This window comes from Glycine soja, chromosome 2 (genome assembly GCF_004193775.1).
Source record: "Glycine soja cultivar W05 chromosome 2, ASM419377v2, whole genome shotgun sequence".
In the NCBI taxonomy this organism is placed as follows: domain Eukaryota; kingdom Viridiplantae; phylum Streptophyta; class Magnoliopsida; order Fabales; family Fabaceae; genus Glycine; species Glycine soja.
The window spans coordinates 38,288,763-38,304,252 of record NC_041003.1 but is presented as its reverse complement, the minus strand read 5'-3'; the positions used below and the strand labels follow the sequence as shown (position 1 = coordinate 38,304,252).

Genomic DNA, 15,490 nt, shown 5'->3' with positions numbered 1-15,490 from the left:
AAGAGAGATTCTGTTTCCCTTGAGACTGGAGCAGTTAGCTCTAAACAAGAAGAAAAGAAAAGCTCTTCTAAAACTCTAAAAGTGTGGATGGCTGAGTTGGATGGCTCAGATAACAGTTCTGAGGGATCCATAAATGATGAGGTGGTCCTCATGTCCAAGTAGTTCAAACAGATGATGAAAAAGAAAGGAAAGTTCTAGCACTTCTCCAGACGGAAAGACACTAGATTTAAGAAGAAACACAAGGAGGAGAGCAATGAGATCATCCATTTCAAATGCAGAAAGCCTGGACATATGAAAGCCGGCTGCCCTTAGTTAAAAAGGAAGAGACACTCTGGTGACAAGAAAAAGAAAAGTTTGATGGTCACTTGGGATGACTCTGACAATGAGAAGAGTAACAATTTAGATGATGAGAAAGCCAACATCTATTTGATGGCAGATACAAATGAAAAGCTTGAGGTAAAAACCTGCTTTGAATTTGATACCTCTTCTTGTTCTTCATCCGACAATGAAGAAGAGATGCCCTATGATGTTCTTCTTCAGAATAATCATATGATTTCTCTTCAATGCAAAAAGTATAAAGAAAAATATAAAATATCTATTTATGAGAATACTGAGCTGAATAAATCAAATTAAGATCTGAAAAAGAAAATCCAGACTTTGGAAGAGAGTCTAAGTTAGGCCAGTAAGACTGATGAATCCACTACAATTGAAAAACTAAGAGAGGACATTGTTTGTCTTACTAAATACTTTGGATTTTTTTGGAAAGTTATAACACTTTAACCATGCTGTTAAAATTCCATCAACATCCTTATGACAAGTCTGGTCTAGGTCTGGAAAAAGGAGCATAATTTTCTAAGTTACAGTCTATCTTAGAAAAATGTGACTTCTATGGTAAGTCTAGACATTCCAAGTTTAGATGAATCCATAACAAGAAAGAAATGTCTAAAAGTACTAATGCTCATGAAGCCAAAAAGATTTGGGTTTCAAAATCTCATATATGTTCCTATTGCAGATATCCTTGGTAGGAAAAGGCTAGAGATTAAGTTGGTACCTAGATAGTGGATGCTAATGACACATGACGTGGGAAAGGTCTATGTTCCTCAACCTAAAGCTAGTTGAAGGAGGAACAATTTCCTTTGGAGGCATGGGTAAGGGAAATATTTCTTATATAGGTAAAATTAGTATTCCCTTTTTAGCCTCCATAGACAACATCTTATATGTTGAAGGTCTGAAGTATAACTTACTGAGCATAAGTCAATTTTGCAATAGTTGTTATATTATGTCCTTCAACAAAGACCAATATATAGTCAAGGAAAAAGATGGCAAGTCCTTCTTTATTGCTAGACGACACAACATTCTGTATGAGATTTATCTAATAGGTCTAAGTAAACAGAATGTAACGTGTCTGCTTTCTAGAGAAGATGAGAGTTGGATTTAGCATAAAAAGTTAGACATGTCAATCTGAAACATATTTCAAAACTATCTATGAAAGGATTTAGTGAAAGGATTGCCTAAGATTTGATGGAAAACTCATCTTCTATTTGAAGCATGTCAACAAGAGAAATAAATCAAAACTTCTTTTAAATCAAAAGATGTTGTTTTCACTACAGGCCATTACAACTATTGAACATAGATTTATTTGGACCAACTTTGAACGTTAAGTTTGAGAGGAAAGAAATATGGCTTTTTCATAGTTGATGACTATTCAAGATATACATGGGTTTACTTCCTTGCACATAAACATGAGTCTTTCAAGGTCTTTAGGATATTCTTTAAGAGAGTTAAAAATGAAAAAAAAGGTTTTTGTATTTCTTCTATCAGAAGTGATCATGGAACTGAGTTTGAGAATGTTGAGTTTAAATCATTGTGTGAAAGGAATGATATTTTCTACAACTACTCTTTGCCGAGTACGCCTCAACAAAATGGGGTAGTTGAAAGGAAAAATAGAACTATGCAAGAAATGGCTAGGACCATGCTTTGTGAAAACTCACTTCCTAAACACTTATGGGCAAAAGCAATAAACATAGTGTGCTATGTTCAAAACAGAATACTGATAAGACCATTGATAAAGAAAATTCATTATCAACTATGGAGATGAAGAAGACCCAATATCTTATACTTTCATCCATTCAGATGTAAGTGTTTTATCCCTGACACATGAGATAAACTTGCAAAGTTTGGTTCAAAGATGGATAAAGGAATCTTCCTAGGATATTCTGACACATTTAAAGCTTCCAAAGTGTTTAATTCAAGAACTTTAGTCATGGAAGAATCTATTCATGTTAAGTTTAATGATGGTCTAACAACAAATAGGAAGCTATCAGAACTTGGGTATGATTTTGTAGATATGTAGATTGATCTATTTGTTGCACCCAAGATAAATAAAGTGAAATAGTCTGATGAAATTCATCCCTGGTTTGGAGAATCATAAATTCAATAACCTCAAACGAAGGAGTGGAAATTCGTTAACTATCACTCTCAAGATCAGATTATTAGAGATTAGACTGAAGGAGTAAAAGCAAGATCATTATTCAAAGATCTTTCGTCTTATGCTCTTGTTTCTGAAATTGAACCTAAGATGATAGATGAAGCTTGAATAGATGATGATTGGATCATTGCAATGGAAAAAAAAACTCCATCATTTCACCAGAAATGATGTTTGGACTCTTGTCCCTAAACCTAAGAACAAAAGCATTATAGGAGAATTTAAGTTCTTTATAGGGCTTTAGATCTAGTAAGACAACAAAGGAATATACATACATCAATAGAAATAAACTAAAGAGCTTCTAAAAAAGTTCAAGATGGAACGCGCCAAACCAATGAAAACACCAATGCACGCTTCCAATCCTCTAAGCAGAGACGAATCAGGTAAACCAATAGATTATATGATCTATGGAGGTATGATTGGCTCAATTCTATATATGTTTATAGCTTATAGTGTATGTTTGTGTGCTAGATTTCAGTTTTGATCCTCTAGAGTCACATTTCAAAGCTTTCAAGAAGATCTTACACTATCTAGTAGGTATCACTAACCAAAGTTTGTTCTATAAAAAAAAATCAAGATTTCAAGTTAGTAGGATATTGTAAGGCAAGCTATGTAGAAGATAGAGTTGAACAAAAAGGTACAAGTGGTGGATTCCATTATATTAGACCTTGTCTGATACCTTGGACAAGTAAGAAGAAAAAATCCATTGCTTTATCCATATTAGAAGTTGAGTATGTGTCTACTGCAAGTTGTTGCTCACAATTGTTATGGGTAAAGCATTAGTTAGAGGATTACTCTAGTTTTGAGAATAGTATATGATGCAATCCTACCCCCTAAGGGCATTGGATAGAAGATCCCAAGAAGATTGAGCCATAGATGCAAGAGAAGGCCTTAGGATTCTCATGAGCCTTAGGGTAGATTTCGAGCCCATGGACTAAGTATGAGCCCACTTATCTTTGTACATATTAGATTAAGGTTTCATTATTTTTGGGTCTTGTATTTAGGGCTCCATAATGTAGGTAGGGTACCCTAGAAATATAGGATTTTTCAGCCCTTGTATTTTAGGGCACCTTAACTATGGTTTTTGTATTAGGGGTAGTTTTGTAATTTCACATGCATTAAGAGAATATTTGATGTGTGTGTTGGGAAATAAATTTAATTGAATTGGGAGAAGCCCAATTCAATTATATTTTAGAGGGGGAGGTGAGCATTTGCTTGTTACACCCCATTGCCACATTATATAGTCACACTTTGTGCATGTCTTTCATGCTTTACATGACTCATGACACCTAAGCACACTTAGTGGAGAATCTTGGACTTGATCTTGGATTAGTGGGCTGAACCATAGCTAAAATTTACTAATCATAATTAGTCAAATTTTGGATCCAAAATTTGGCTCCACAAATTTAATTTCAAATTCAAGTGTGTTGGATCAAGTGGCCTCGGAATAATTAAGAAGGGGGGTTGAATTAATTATTACTGGACCTTTACTAATTAAAATTTACCCTTCTTAGGCTTTTACTATAATGTTAAGAAAGTAAAGAAAAAAAATAGAAACTTAACCAAAAGTAAAAGCGATAATTAAAGTGCACAGTGGAAATTAAAGAGTGTAGGGAAGAAGAAGACAAACACAAGAGTTTTATACTGGTTCGACAACAACCCGTGCCTACATCTAGTCCCCTAGTGACCTGCGGTCCTTGAGATTTCTTTTCAACCTTGTAAAATCCTCTACAAGCAAAGATCCACAAGGGATGTACCCTCCCTTGTTCTCTTTGTAACAACCAAGTGGATGTACCCTCCACTTGAACTGATCCACAAGAGATGTACCGTCTCTTGTTCTCAGTTACAACAACCCAAGTAGATGTACCCTCTACTTGTACCACAAAAGATGTACCCTCCAATGTGTTAAGACAAAGTTCTCAAGCAGTTAGTCCTTTGAAACTTTGTGAAGGGGAAACAAAAGAATTCTCAGGCGGTTAGTCCTTTGAAATCTTTTGCTTTAGGGAAAGGGAAGAATCAAAAGAATTCTTAGACTGTGTCGTTTTGAATTCTTTGAAAAGGGAGAAGGGAGACACAAAAGAATTCAGGCGGTTAGTCCTTTATTCTTTTGGAAAATGAAGAAGAGAGACACAAAAAGAATTCAGGCAGTTAGTCCTTGGCGAATTCTTTTTGGCAAAGGGAGAAGAGAAAGAAAAAGATATAGCACACTTTTGTTTTCAAGGTTTGGAAACCCAGAAAACTTTTAGAAAGCTTTTGCAAAGAAAGAAGAAGAAGAAGTTCAAGAATATGTTCAAAGAGATTCAAAAGTTGTCAAAGAATATATATAAAAGTTATGTCAAAAAGTTCTTCAAATGTAAGTCAAGGTCTTGCTTTTATAGAATCTTCATGTCTGGTCAATAAAAACCATTGGAAGAGTTATAACCTTTAGAAAAAACCTAAAAACCATTGGAAGAGTTTCATCTTTTGATTTTTGTTCAAAACTTGTCACTGGTAATCGATTACCAAATCCTTGTAATCGATTACACAAAGCTTTTATGAAAGGATGTGACTCTTCACACTTTGATTTTGAATTTCAATGTTCATAGACACTGGTAATCGATTACCAATATCTTGTAATTGATTATACCATTTTGAAATCAATTGGAACGTTGCAAATTCATTTGAAAGTTTTTGAAATCAAACTTTGCTACTGGTAATCGATTACAGGAAATTGGTAATCGATTACCAGAGAGTAAAAACTCTGGTAACTTAGAAAATTTTGAGAAAGCTCTTTTGAAAAACAAAATTGTGCTATGTTTGTTTTTTGAAAAATCTTTTCAATACTTCCCTTATGAAGTCTTCTTGATTTCTTCTCTTGAAACTTGAATTCTTCTTTTCTTGAATCTTGAAATCAAACTTCTCTTGATTCTTGAATCTTCTTGATTTCTTCTCATGAAACTTGAAATTAATCTTGAACTTGAACTTGTTGACTCAACCTTGAAATCATTCTCTTGGGATTTTTGTCATCATCTTTGTTATCATCAAAACAATCTTGAATCAACTTGATTCATCATCATGAAGCTTGCTTCTACAAAGTGAAATTTGAATAGAAATTCAAATTTCCCTCCAATTTTGTGTGACACTTAGGCTATAAATAGAGGCCACGTGTGTGCATTTTTTCAACTTTGATCATTTGAGAATTACACTTTAAAGCTCAAACCTCATTTGAGGCACAAAATTTTGTGCTCCTTCCCTCCCTCTCCCTCCACTCATTTTCTCCTACCTTCAAGCTCTTATCCATGGCTTCCTATGGTGGTGAGCTTCTTCTTGACTCATCTTCTCCTTAAAGTTATGTCTCCAATCCTCTTCCTTCTCCATTCCACTTTCACTCATCTTCAAGAAGCAAAGGACTCCATTGATGAAGAAGATCCAAGGCCTACAAGCTCCACATGGAGCTACATCAGTATACCAATATATTGTGGCAACAATAGTACAAAATAACTCTTTTTTCGTTTGAAGGAGTGTATTTTCAATTAGTAATGATTTCTTTTAATTTGGATGATGATATCTTGGTTGCAAATGTTATCTTTTTTCTGTGCAACAGATCTTTCACCAATGTCAAATGTGGAGTGGGACTATGGGAGTTTCAAGCTTCTAAGGTTCAATACCTTTTTGTATGTCTAATTTCAACATAACATGAAGATAAGGTCTAAAGAACTGTGCCTTTAGATAAATGGCCCACTCGTCTGATTCTGGAAAAATGTCTTTGGGATTAATAGGAGACCTCTTACCTCTTATCATTTAGTCTTTTTAGATAATGAGTAGTTTGGATATATGATGCAACAGAAATATAGGCATGTTAAACTTGATTCTGTGATAAAAATAGAGAAACAACATCAACTATTATATTATCTATACGGGTATAGTTGGTTACCAGTTCCCTAAGAGCAATGGTTAAGGGGTGTTGAATACACTTTATTAAATGCGTCAAATTACTTGAAAGCACGTGTTGAATGCTTTGTTTTTTTATATAATAAATGTTGTCTTTTCCATTAAAGACTTTCTATTTTTTGTTTCCATAACTTTTGTCCTTGGGCTGGTTAGCATTTGCCTATCTATACACAACATTATTTGTTAATATAAATTTATAAATTTGTTTGAAGAATGTTGCTCTTTGTAGTTATGCCATACACTTCATGCCAATTGCATCTATGATCATCGCGGATCGTGCATATCTATTTTCCCCTTTCTATATTTGATGCCATGATAGTGGCTTTTATCATGCATAAATATTCACTTGATTTGTTTTGTTTGTCCTCCTCTTTCCTGGGCCGAGCAAACCTTCAAAGCAAATTATAAGCTGATTGTAAATTCTTGATAGTTCAATGACTCTTCTGCAAATCTACTTAGCCAACGTAAAGTCAATATCACATAACAACTCATGATAGTATAGTCTCTTATATAAACTGTTGGTAAGTGCTTTATTTCACTTATTATTTCCGTCAATCATAACAATCATTCAAATATGATCAGGTTTATTTTCTCTAAAAAGGAAAATTGAAGATGCAGTACATCGTGCTGAAAATTTTGCATTGACAGCCTTGGAAGAAATGGTATGGGATTTTGATATGTGGAATGATCCAGCTAAGTCCAATGACATCATTGTCAAGTTGGAAAACAGTGCCAAAGTGGTTGATTCTCTAAGGGACTTGAAATACAAGGTAATGCTTTGTTCCCATCAGTTTCATCTGAATTTTGGCAGTATTATTTGTCTTCTCTTCTATATAAATTTAATTCATATGAAATGATGATTGTGTTAGCCACTAAACTAATGGTATGTGGGGACTCTAATAAACTAATAAAAAATAAATTGAAATGCAGCTATTAAAATGAAGAAAGAAGTGTACAAAGAATACTTCTATGTACGAGATAATCGTTATGATCTTTAGTTAGATAGATGTTCTATAAAGCTCAAAGATAGCCTTCAATTTGTGGATGACATCTTTCATTCAACCAGAATTACCTTATATTACCTCTAGCTACTGTAAACATTAGTTCTGCAGCTAATCCTCTTGCTTGCTGCCTTTGGTCCACCATACTTCTTGTAAGTGCTGAATGATATATTATATGTATGGCTTAGGAAAACTGGAAAACAAAGTTTTGCTAAGGTTGGCCAGAATTTCGCTAATAGATGAAAATTATGGCTTGATTAGCCATATGGCTCAAATTGCACCTTTGCTAACACCACTAAAACACATGACAAATTCCATGCTAGTTTTTTTCTTATTATTTGAAAAAAACAATACAGTGCCCTATTGTATGCCCAGCAGGTAGAGGAAGCAAAGCTGATCAATCAGTTGGCTGAGATAAATGTTATTGATTATGGTCTTTATAAACAAGCATATGAAACATCATTGGATGTGAGTGAGATTCTAGATCAGTATGAGATTTCTAAGCTTCTTAAAAGGCCTTTCGATATGGCAGGAGCATGTTTGGTTATAAAAGCTGGACCTAATGGCATCTATTCAAAGGTTTGATAATGTAATGTTTGAACTTCATTATGATTATGTTTAAACTATAACTTGTGAATCTGGTTGATGTGTGATTTTTTGTGTTACTATATTAGTAAAAACTTAATCCTGATTATGATGCATTCTAAAATTGATTATTCACTTCAGCAGTTGTTTTGAAGTTTATTGTATATAGTTTGGTAGGCATGAGAGCAAAGCTTCTGAGGTAGAGAGATGTGAGAGAAAGGTAGAGAGAGAAACAAAAAGAGAGACTTGGGGGGTGAGAGAAATAGAGAGTGGGTGACCGTAGGATCCCGACGGAGCCACGATGGAAATGGGTATGGCCAGCAGCGAGAAATAAGGAAAATAAATTGGAGGGATGCATCTGATGTTCACTCATTCTATTTCACAAGATTTCCTGAAGATATGAATGAAACTAATTTGTGGTACGAGTTTAAAAAATGGGGGGATGTTCGAGAGGTATTCATCGCAAGAAACCGTAATAAGAGGGGCAAGAGATACGGATTTGTAAGATTCAAGGGGGTGAAGGATGTTACTTGGTTGGAGAGAAAGCTGGATAACCTGGTAGTAGGGGGATTAAAGATGCATGTCAATGTATCAAAGCATGGAAGAGAGAGGACATCACATGGAAAAGCTAGTAGAGGACGACGACAGGAAAAGGGACATGGAGCAGCCAACTGGAACACCAAGCAAAGGATGGAAAAAACTTCATATAAGTTGTTAGAAGACACGAACAGTAAAGGTACCCTTGCAGATACGACGGGGAAACAACTCCAACAGATGAAAGAGACAACCTTGTATGTGAAGGTCCTGATGACGAATAGCAAGAACTTGACACGAGGAAGAAATCTCAGAAACCCGAGTCCAACTGGATCTGTATCTTATTCGTCAGTGCAGTTGAACATACCTATGAAAGAAAAAACATGGCTAAATAATACATGGGTGGGAAGATTGAAGAACCTTGCGTTGTTTGATAGAATGGAAGATGATCTCATGTGGAATGGGGGCGACGACATCACGCCAAAGTATATTAGAGATGACATGGTATTGTTAATAGGCCTCACAGAGACCAAAGCTGCACAAATGGTGAAGGAAGCAAATGAGCAAGGCTCATCCTTATTCTACTCGTTGGAAAAGTCGACTCCTCAGCTGAGAACTGGATATCGTCTAGTCTGGCTATTATGCTAGGGTATACCCTTGCATGTCTGGGACTTGAAGCACATTAAATAGATTGCCACGATGGTAGGAGAAGCGGTGGAGGTGGATGACGAGATGGACGAACTCTATAGGCTGGATAGGGGGCGGATACTAGTTAAAACACTACGACAACCATTAATCCAACACATGGTCTCAACATGGATTAATAGGGTAGAATACTGTGCATATGATTGAAGAAACATGATACAACCAGGATAGATGCAAATGTTGGGGAAGAATATCCATAGGGTCATCAGAGGAAATAAGCTCCGACGATAGTGAAAGTGAAATAGGGACGCAAATGATGAACGGAGATGTAATGTCAGAAATAGAACCATCGGAAGAGGACTTTCTACCGAGTGCAGAGGGCGACGAGCAGGGTTGAGGTGTCACGGTGGCACAACGGACTGATGGACAATACCATTTCAACAAACCACAGGTCAATAAACAGAAGTTACTGACACGAGCACATGAGTGGGTCATATCCGACACTTGTAGTGGTCAAAGAGAAGTTGACCGAAGCAACCATAGGCCTGATAAAAGTGAAAAAATACAGGCACAAGGGAAAGTAAATAAGTCTAATCACACCTCAAATCGCTAAAAAGAAAATGAGGACAAAATCAACGAAGATATGACAGAGAAGGGACTAATAAAGGAGACAGAGAAGGTAGCAACGGTAATTATGGAAAGGGAACATGCATTAGAATAGGAAAATTGTAAGGAAGGTAGTGGGATTGAGGTGGACCTAATGATGCCAGCAAATTTTGAATTAGTGGCTACAAATCCATGCGTTGGTTTACAAAATGTGGAGGGTGGTGGGCCCCCAATGGGCCTCTCAAAAGATACACTTCACAACAAAACAAAAGGTGCAAAAGGCAATGTTAATTGTGAACAAAAAGGCCCAAGGCACATGGAGAAGGTATACTCAAGAAGCAGAGGGTGTAGAAAGCAACTGGGCCATGGGCACACTGTTGGGCTCTTAAAAACACAAACAACAATGCCCACAATGAAGTTAACAGTGTAATTAAGAACCATGATAACCTCTCACCAGCAATGAGAGGTAGTGGGTTGAAAGAAGTGGCAGAGTGGAAAGAACTGGACAAAGAGCAGCCTCCAACATAGGCTCCACTACAAAACAATAGCCATGAAACATGTGTTCAAATAAGGGAAGTCACATCACAATGGAACACGACGCAAAATCTAGGAGTTACATGTGCAACAACAGGTGCAACAATGGTCATAAAGTTAATGAATATGGAGGAAAGGGATAAGAAAGATGTTGACAAGTTAGGAAATAAGGGGTCTAGATAATGAAGATCATTATGTATAACATAAGGGGGCTAGGGAGGGAATAAAATGGGCTGCATTAAGAAGAATGGTAAAAAAGGAGAGAACAAACATGTTGTGTATACAAGAGACTAAGAAGAAACATTTAGATAATTATATCTGTCATGCTCTGTGGGGAGATACAAATGTCAAGTGGGAAATGCAACCAGCCATCAATAGAGCATGAGGACTATGTTTGTGGAACGAAAGCTCCTTCAGATTGGACAAGAAGATATGTGGGCAAGGCTTCATCTATCTAGAGGGGATATGGATCCCTGGTGGACAAAAGATGTCTATTGTCAACACATATGCACCATGTGACATGATTCAGAAGAGAAATTTGTGGGACCAAATCAAACAATTGAGAGATTTAAACCCATGAGTGCTATGGTGCATACTTGGAGATTTTAACAACATTCGAACAGCAGAGGAGAGAATAGGGCTGAGTCAAAGGAGGGTAAATGATACCAATATGGATGACTTCAACGAATGGATGGACAGAGGACCTTCAAGTTGAAGATGTGCCTTATGTGGGGAGAAAATTCACTTGGTACAAGCCAAATGGAACAACAAAGAGAAGATTTGACAGATTTCTTGTCTCTGCTGAATGATTTCATAAATGCCAAGGCACGACATAGTTTATTTTGGAAAGAAACTTCTCAGACATTTCCTAGTCGTTCTAAAGTTTGAAATTGCTGATTGGGGACCCCCGACCTTTTTGGATCCTAAATTGTTGGTTCCGTGACAAATCATTTCAAAAGGTGGTTCAAGAATCTTGGTTGAATAATCAGGTAAGGGGATGAGGGGGTTTTGTGCTCAAAGAAAAAATAAAAGGAATCAAGGCCACATCGAGAGTATGGAATAAGGATCATTTTGGAGATTCCCAGCAGAAGCTAGTAACCATTGAGAATGAGTTAAACAAGCTAGAAGCTGAAGGTGATGTAAGACAACTATCTGCCCAAGAATTACTAGGTAGGAAAAAGCTTCAGGAGGAGTTGTGGTCAGCTGTCCAATCTCACAAGTCCTTATTGAGGCAAAAGGCAAGGTCAAGATGGATCAAAGAGGGGGATAGTAATTCCAAAGTTTTTCCATAGAGTTGTAAACTTAAACCGTAGATCCAACACCTTGAGAGGAGTGTTTGTAAATGGTGTTTGGATTGATGAACTCGAAAGGGTGAAGGAGGAGACACGCTTGTTCTTCAAGAACAGATTTCAGGAGGAAGAGTGGGTGAGGCTCAAACTAGATGAGGTTAGCTTTAAAGTCATTGGACAACAACACAATGAAAGATTGTCGGGGCCATTTACCAAAAATGAAATTAAGGATGCGGTGTGGGAGTGATAAGACCCCTAATCCAGACGACCTTAATTTCATATTCATTAAGGAATTCTGGGAAGTTATCAAGGTTGACATGCTTTGCTTCATGGCTGAGTTTTTTTGTTCATGGAACATTCCCGAAGGGGTGTTAATGGCAACAATTTTCAAAAATGGAAATGTTGGTGGATTTCCTTGACTTGGAGTATTTGGCAGCATCGGAATAAGATTTTTTTTGAAGAGGAAAATTTTAGTGATATGAAGCTGTTGGAGGATGGTAAATTTCTCTGTTGGACTTGGTTAAAAAATCTGGATAAAGGTTTTGACACACCATTTCATCATTGGTCCAACAACATGAAGGAGGCATTTATGTGATTAGGGTGGGATAATTCTACAAGTGGGGGTAACTATGGGATAAGTATAATGTCAGAACTATGGTTTCTTAGTTCATGTTGTAAACTATGTATTAGGACACCATAGTCCTACTCAAACTGGCCACTGTGTAATCTCATCAGTACAACTTTGTTATGTTTAATATATAATACAATACTATTTTTGCCGATTAAAAAAAAGTTTGGTAGGCATGCATATGGAAGTTAAATATCATCTTTGTTCTCCTCATGCAATGAAGTGATTCTCATTGGCAACTGGACCTTTTAATTTGCCTTAGTGTGTAGCTGTACCAGTCATAGACTCCTACTCTTTTCTACAGAAATCAATTTTCATCTTCGAATGTGGTATTTTTACTTTAAAATATTAAAATTTCTGGTGTTGAAGTTTTAGTATTACTTCATTCTTGGAGTTTTGCATTTGAAGCAGGAACAAGTAAACAAGGTCTCCAATACTGTGAATTTAGCATAACCTCACTCATATGTGAACTTAACAATTGCTGAATTTATCTTCAAGTACTGGAACTTATGAAGAGTACCAAATTTTTTCAGTGTTATACACATAATAAACATATCTATTTCATCTAGACTTTGTAAAACTGAGTTGCTGATTGTCTGCTCTATGATTCCATATTTTTTGTTCTCAAACTATTTATGTAAACTTTTTCTGCTGTCCTTGGCCTACATCTGCGTGAATCAAGCTCTGGGCAGAACAGATCCTAATCATGTATCTTAGATGGGCCAAAAGACAAGGTTATGCAGGAAGGATTGTTGACAAGTGTTTGTTCAAGAATGGAGGAATTAATTCTGCGATTATAGAGTTTGAATTTGAGTGTGCATATGGATATCTTTCAGGGGAGAAAGGAGTTCACTACATGATAAGAGGTTCTCCAAATGAATCTTCTCAGCTTGAGGTGAGAACATTTCCTTTCATCCTATCTAATTGCAAGCTGATTTTCCTTTCTGATATACTCTGTTGTTTTCATATGGAATTGTATTATAGAAAAACTCTTTTTGGGAAGAATAGTCTTCTAATACCTTATAAAGAGTATTAATCTCAATTCCGTCACATAATATTAATATTCTATATTGATATCAACCATTAGATTTTTCTACGTATGTGTGAACAGGTATTAAAAAAAGCTAACAATATAATTTTTTTAATTTACTAAATTGAATTAATCATAATTATCCGTGTGCAGGAAAAGATATTATATTATATATTGTAGAAACATCCTTCTTATAGCATATAAAAATTCATGTTGGATTCTGGATTTGATGAAATATCAAAGCAAGTATCGTAAAACTGTGATCACTGTGACCTTTCTTGAGTTGCTACAATGAGGTTTGACTGTATTTTTTCTATAGTGAATTGAGCTGTATTATAACAATCTTAGAATGGCTTTGTATATCAAGGAACTATCAATGTTTTTTAGGCTTATGAACTAAGTATTGAAATTTGATGAAATAATTTGTTTGCTAATTCAAAATTTGCAGGCTAGCTCAGCAACTGTAGATGTTATTCCCATGTTCCTTGAGAATGCTTGTGATCTTGAAATTGATTCTGAGGATTTGATTATCTCATCTCCCTTGATTCATGGGGAAAACAAGAGACAAACTGATCATACAGTTTGCATTCAGCATATACCTACTGGCATAAGTGTCCAATCCTCTGGTATGCATATGTTTTTGTTTAGATGTTGGCTTCTTGGTTTCAGTTTTTTCCCATTATATATTCAAGATTATGTTTTCTGTTTGCATTTTGTCTTTTACAAATAACTACAAAACTGTGACCTTGTCTTCATTTTGTTTCCAGTTTTCAAAGATTAGTATAGGAAATGATGAGTTTTCCCTTATTTTGACTTTGTTTCCTATTTTTAGAAATTTGTATCAGAAATTTTTTGAAAACAAGTGAAAAATGAAAACGAAGGTGACATTTTTGTAATTATTTGTGAAAATATGAGATGAAAACAAAGCACATTTTCCAAAACCAACTAGTTCCTATATTTTGAAAGCTTATGTAAATTACAAATAATTAGTGAATTCAATTATCAAATGACTTCATATAATTCAATTATCCATTGGGTATTAATGGCTAAATAAAAATTATAAAAGAGATTAAGATGTCTAGTGTTGAGGGCTTTGAAAATTGTTTCACATGGCTGCCTAAAGAGATGAAATGGTTAATAGTTGTACCAGGCATCGTCTGTATAATTGGCCATGGTTAATCCAGTTTGCAGTTACATTAGTGTAACACATGGAGAAAACTTGCCCGTGCATAAGGAAGAAGTTAGTTTTTTGTTCACATATTATTTGCGTTTTAACCACATGTCCTGACAATCATTCCATAGAACTAAATAACTACCAAGTCAGTTTCCCTTATTTTTGAAAAGAAAAATCTGCTAAGGATAAAAATGGGGATTCTACTTAATTACATTTTATGTTGTCTTTGTGCAGGTGAGAGAAGCTACTTTGCAAATAAGATGAAAGCACTAAACAGACTGAAAGCTAAACTTCTAGTGACAGCAAAGGAACAAAGAGTTGCAAGTATAAAAAGTATACGGAAGGAAAACATCGTCAATCTATGGCAAGAAGAATTTCGGAGGTACATCTCTCATCCGTACAAGTTAGTACACGATGTAAAGACAGGCGTTGAGGTGCCAGACCTAAATAATGTTCTGGAGGGGAATATTGGACCTCTCATTGTAGCTCATATTAATAGCAGAGTCATGTCATAAGGTCAGAATCCATGTTCCTTAGGCCACCATGTTCTCATTTTGCAATTGTTTAGCATGATAGACTTAGTATTTTCACTTTTTCAATCCTGCAGGATTTACTTCTATCCCTTAATTTCATGAAAAGAAAAAAAAAACAAAAAACAAAAAAGAGTATTAATTCATCAATTTTTGCCTGTATTGATAGATATGTTGATGAGTTGAATGTCAACAGCATTATATTCTAAACATTTTTTTTATTTGGTTTGGCATCAAACTCTGCCGATGTTTCTTCATAGCCAGTCTCAAGCCCAGGCTAAGGAGGGTTGTATTAGGCCCTCTTCTAGTGTGTTCCATTTTTTTGAGGATTTAGTGTGACAATAACAACAAATAGTATCATTTTTCACACGATTAAGATGTTGGTGAATCCTTCCAAGATAAAGTTGGATCTAATTATGAGTTTGAAGAGAAAGAAAAAAGAGAGTCTAGAACATCATGAAATTTTATATAAATGTTGCTTACTTGAATTAGCTTCTTTAGGAATAGTGTTACTTGAAC

The 15,490-nt window shown here is 35.6% G+C and overlaps 1 protein-coding gene across 1 annotated transcript; it reads left to right on the top strand.

Annotated features, from left to right (window-relative positions):
- The first annotated feature begins 2,801 nt into the window (after nt 1-2,801).
- Nucleotides 2,802-15,070, top strand: LOC114375839 (peptide chain release factor PrfB3, chloroplastic-like). The gene is made up of 6 exons (XM_028333706.1): nt 2,802-2,898; nt 6,998-7,185; nt 7,795-7,995; nt 12,920-13,132; nt 13,716-13,893; nt 14,676-15,070. The coding sequence occupies exons 1-6, from the start codon at nt 2,802-2,804 to the stop codon at nt 14,954-14,956; spliced, it is 1,158 nt and encodes a 385-aa protein (XP_028189507.1). The 3' UTR covers nt 14,957-15,070.
- Nucleotides 15,071-15,490: the final 420 nt, after the last annotated feature.

What these genes read in the sequence shown, in the direction of transcription:
- LOC114375839 (XM_028333706.1), top strand. Translation starts at nt 2,802, where the DNA reads ATGGAACGCGCCAAACCAATGAAAACACCAATGCACGCTTCCAATCCT. An exon ending in AGATTATATGATCTATGGAG is followed by an intron (nt 2,899 to 6,997) that starts GTATGATTGGCT and finishes AAATATGATCAG; the next exon opens with GTTTATTTTCTCTAAAAAGG. An exon ending in CTAATGGCATCTATTCAAAG is followed by an intron (nt 7,996 to 12,919) that starts GTTTGATAATGT and finishes GCGTGAATCAAG; the next exon opens with CTCTGGGCAGAACAGATCCT.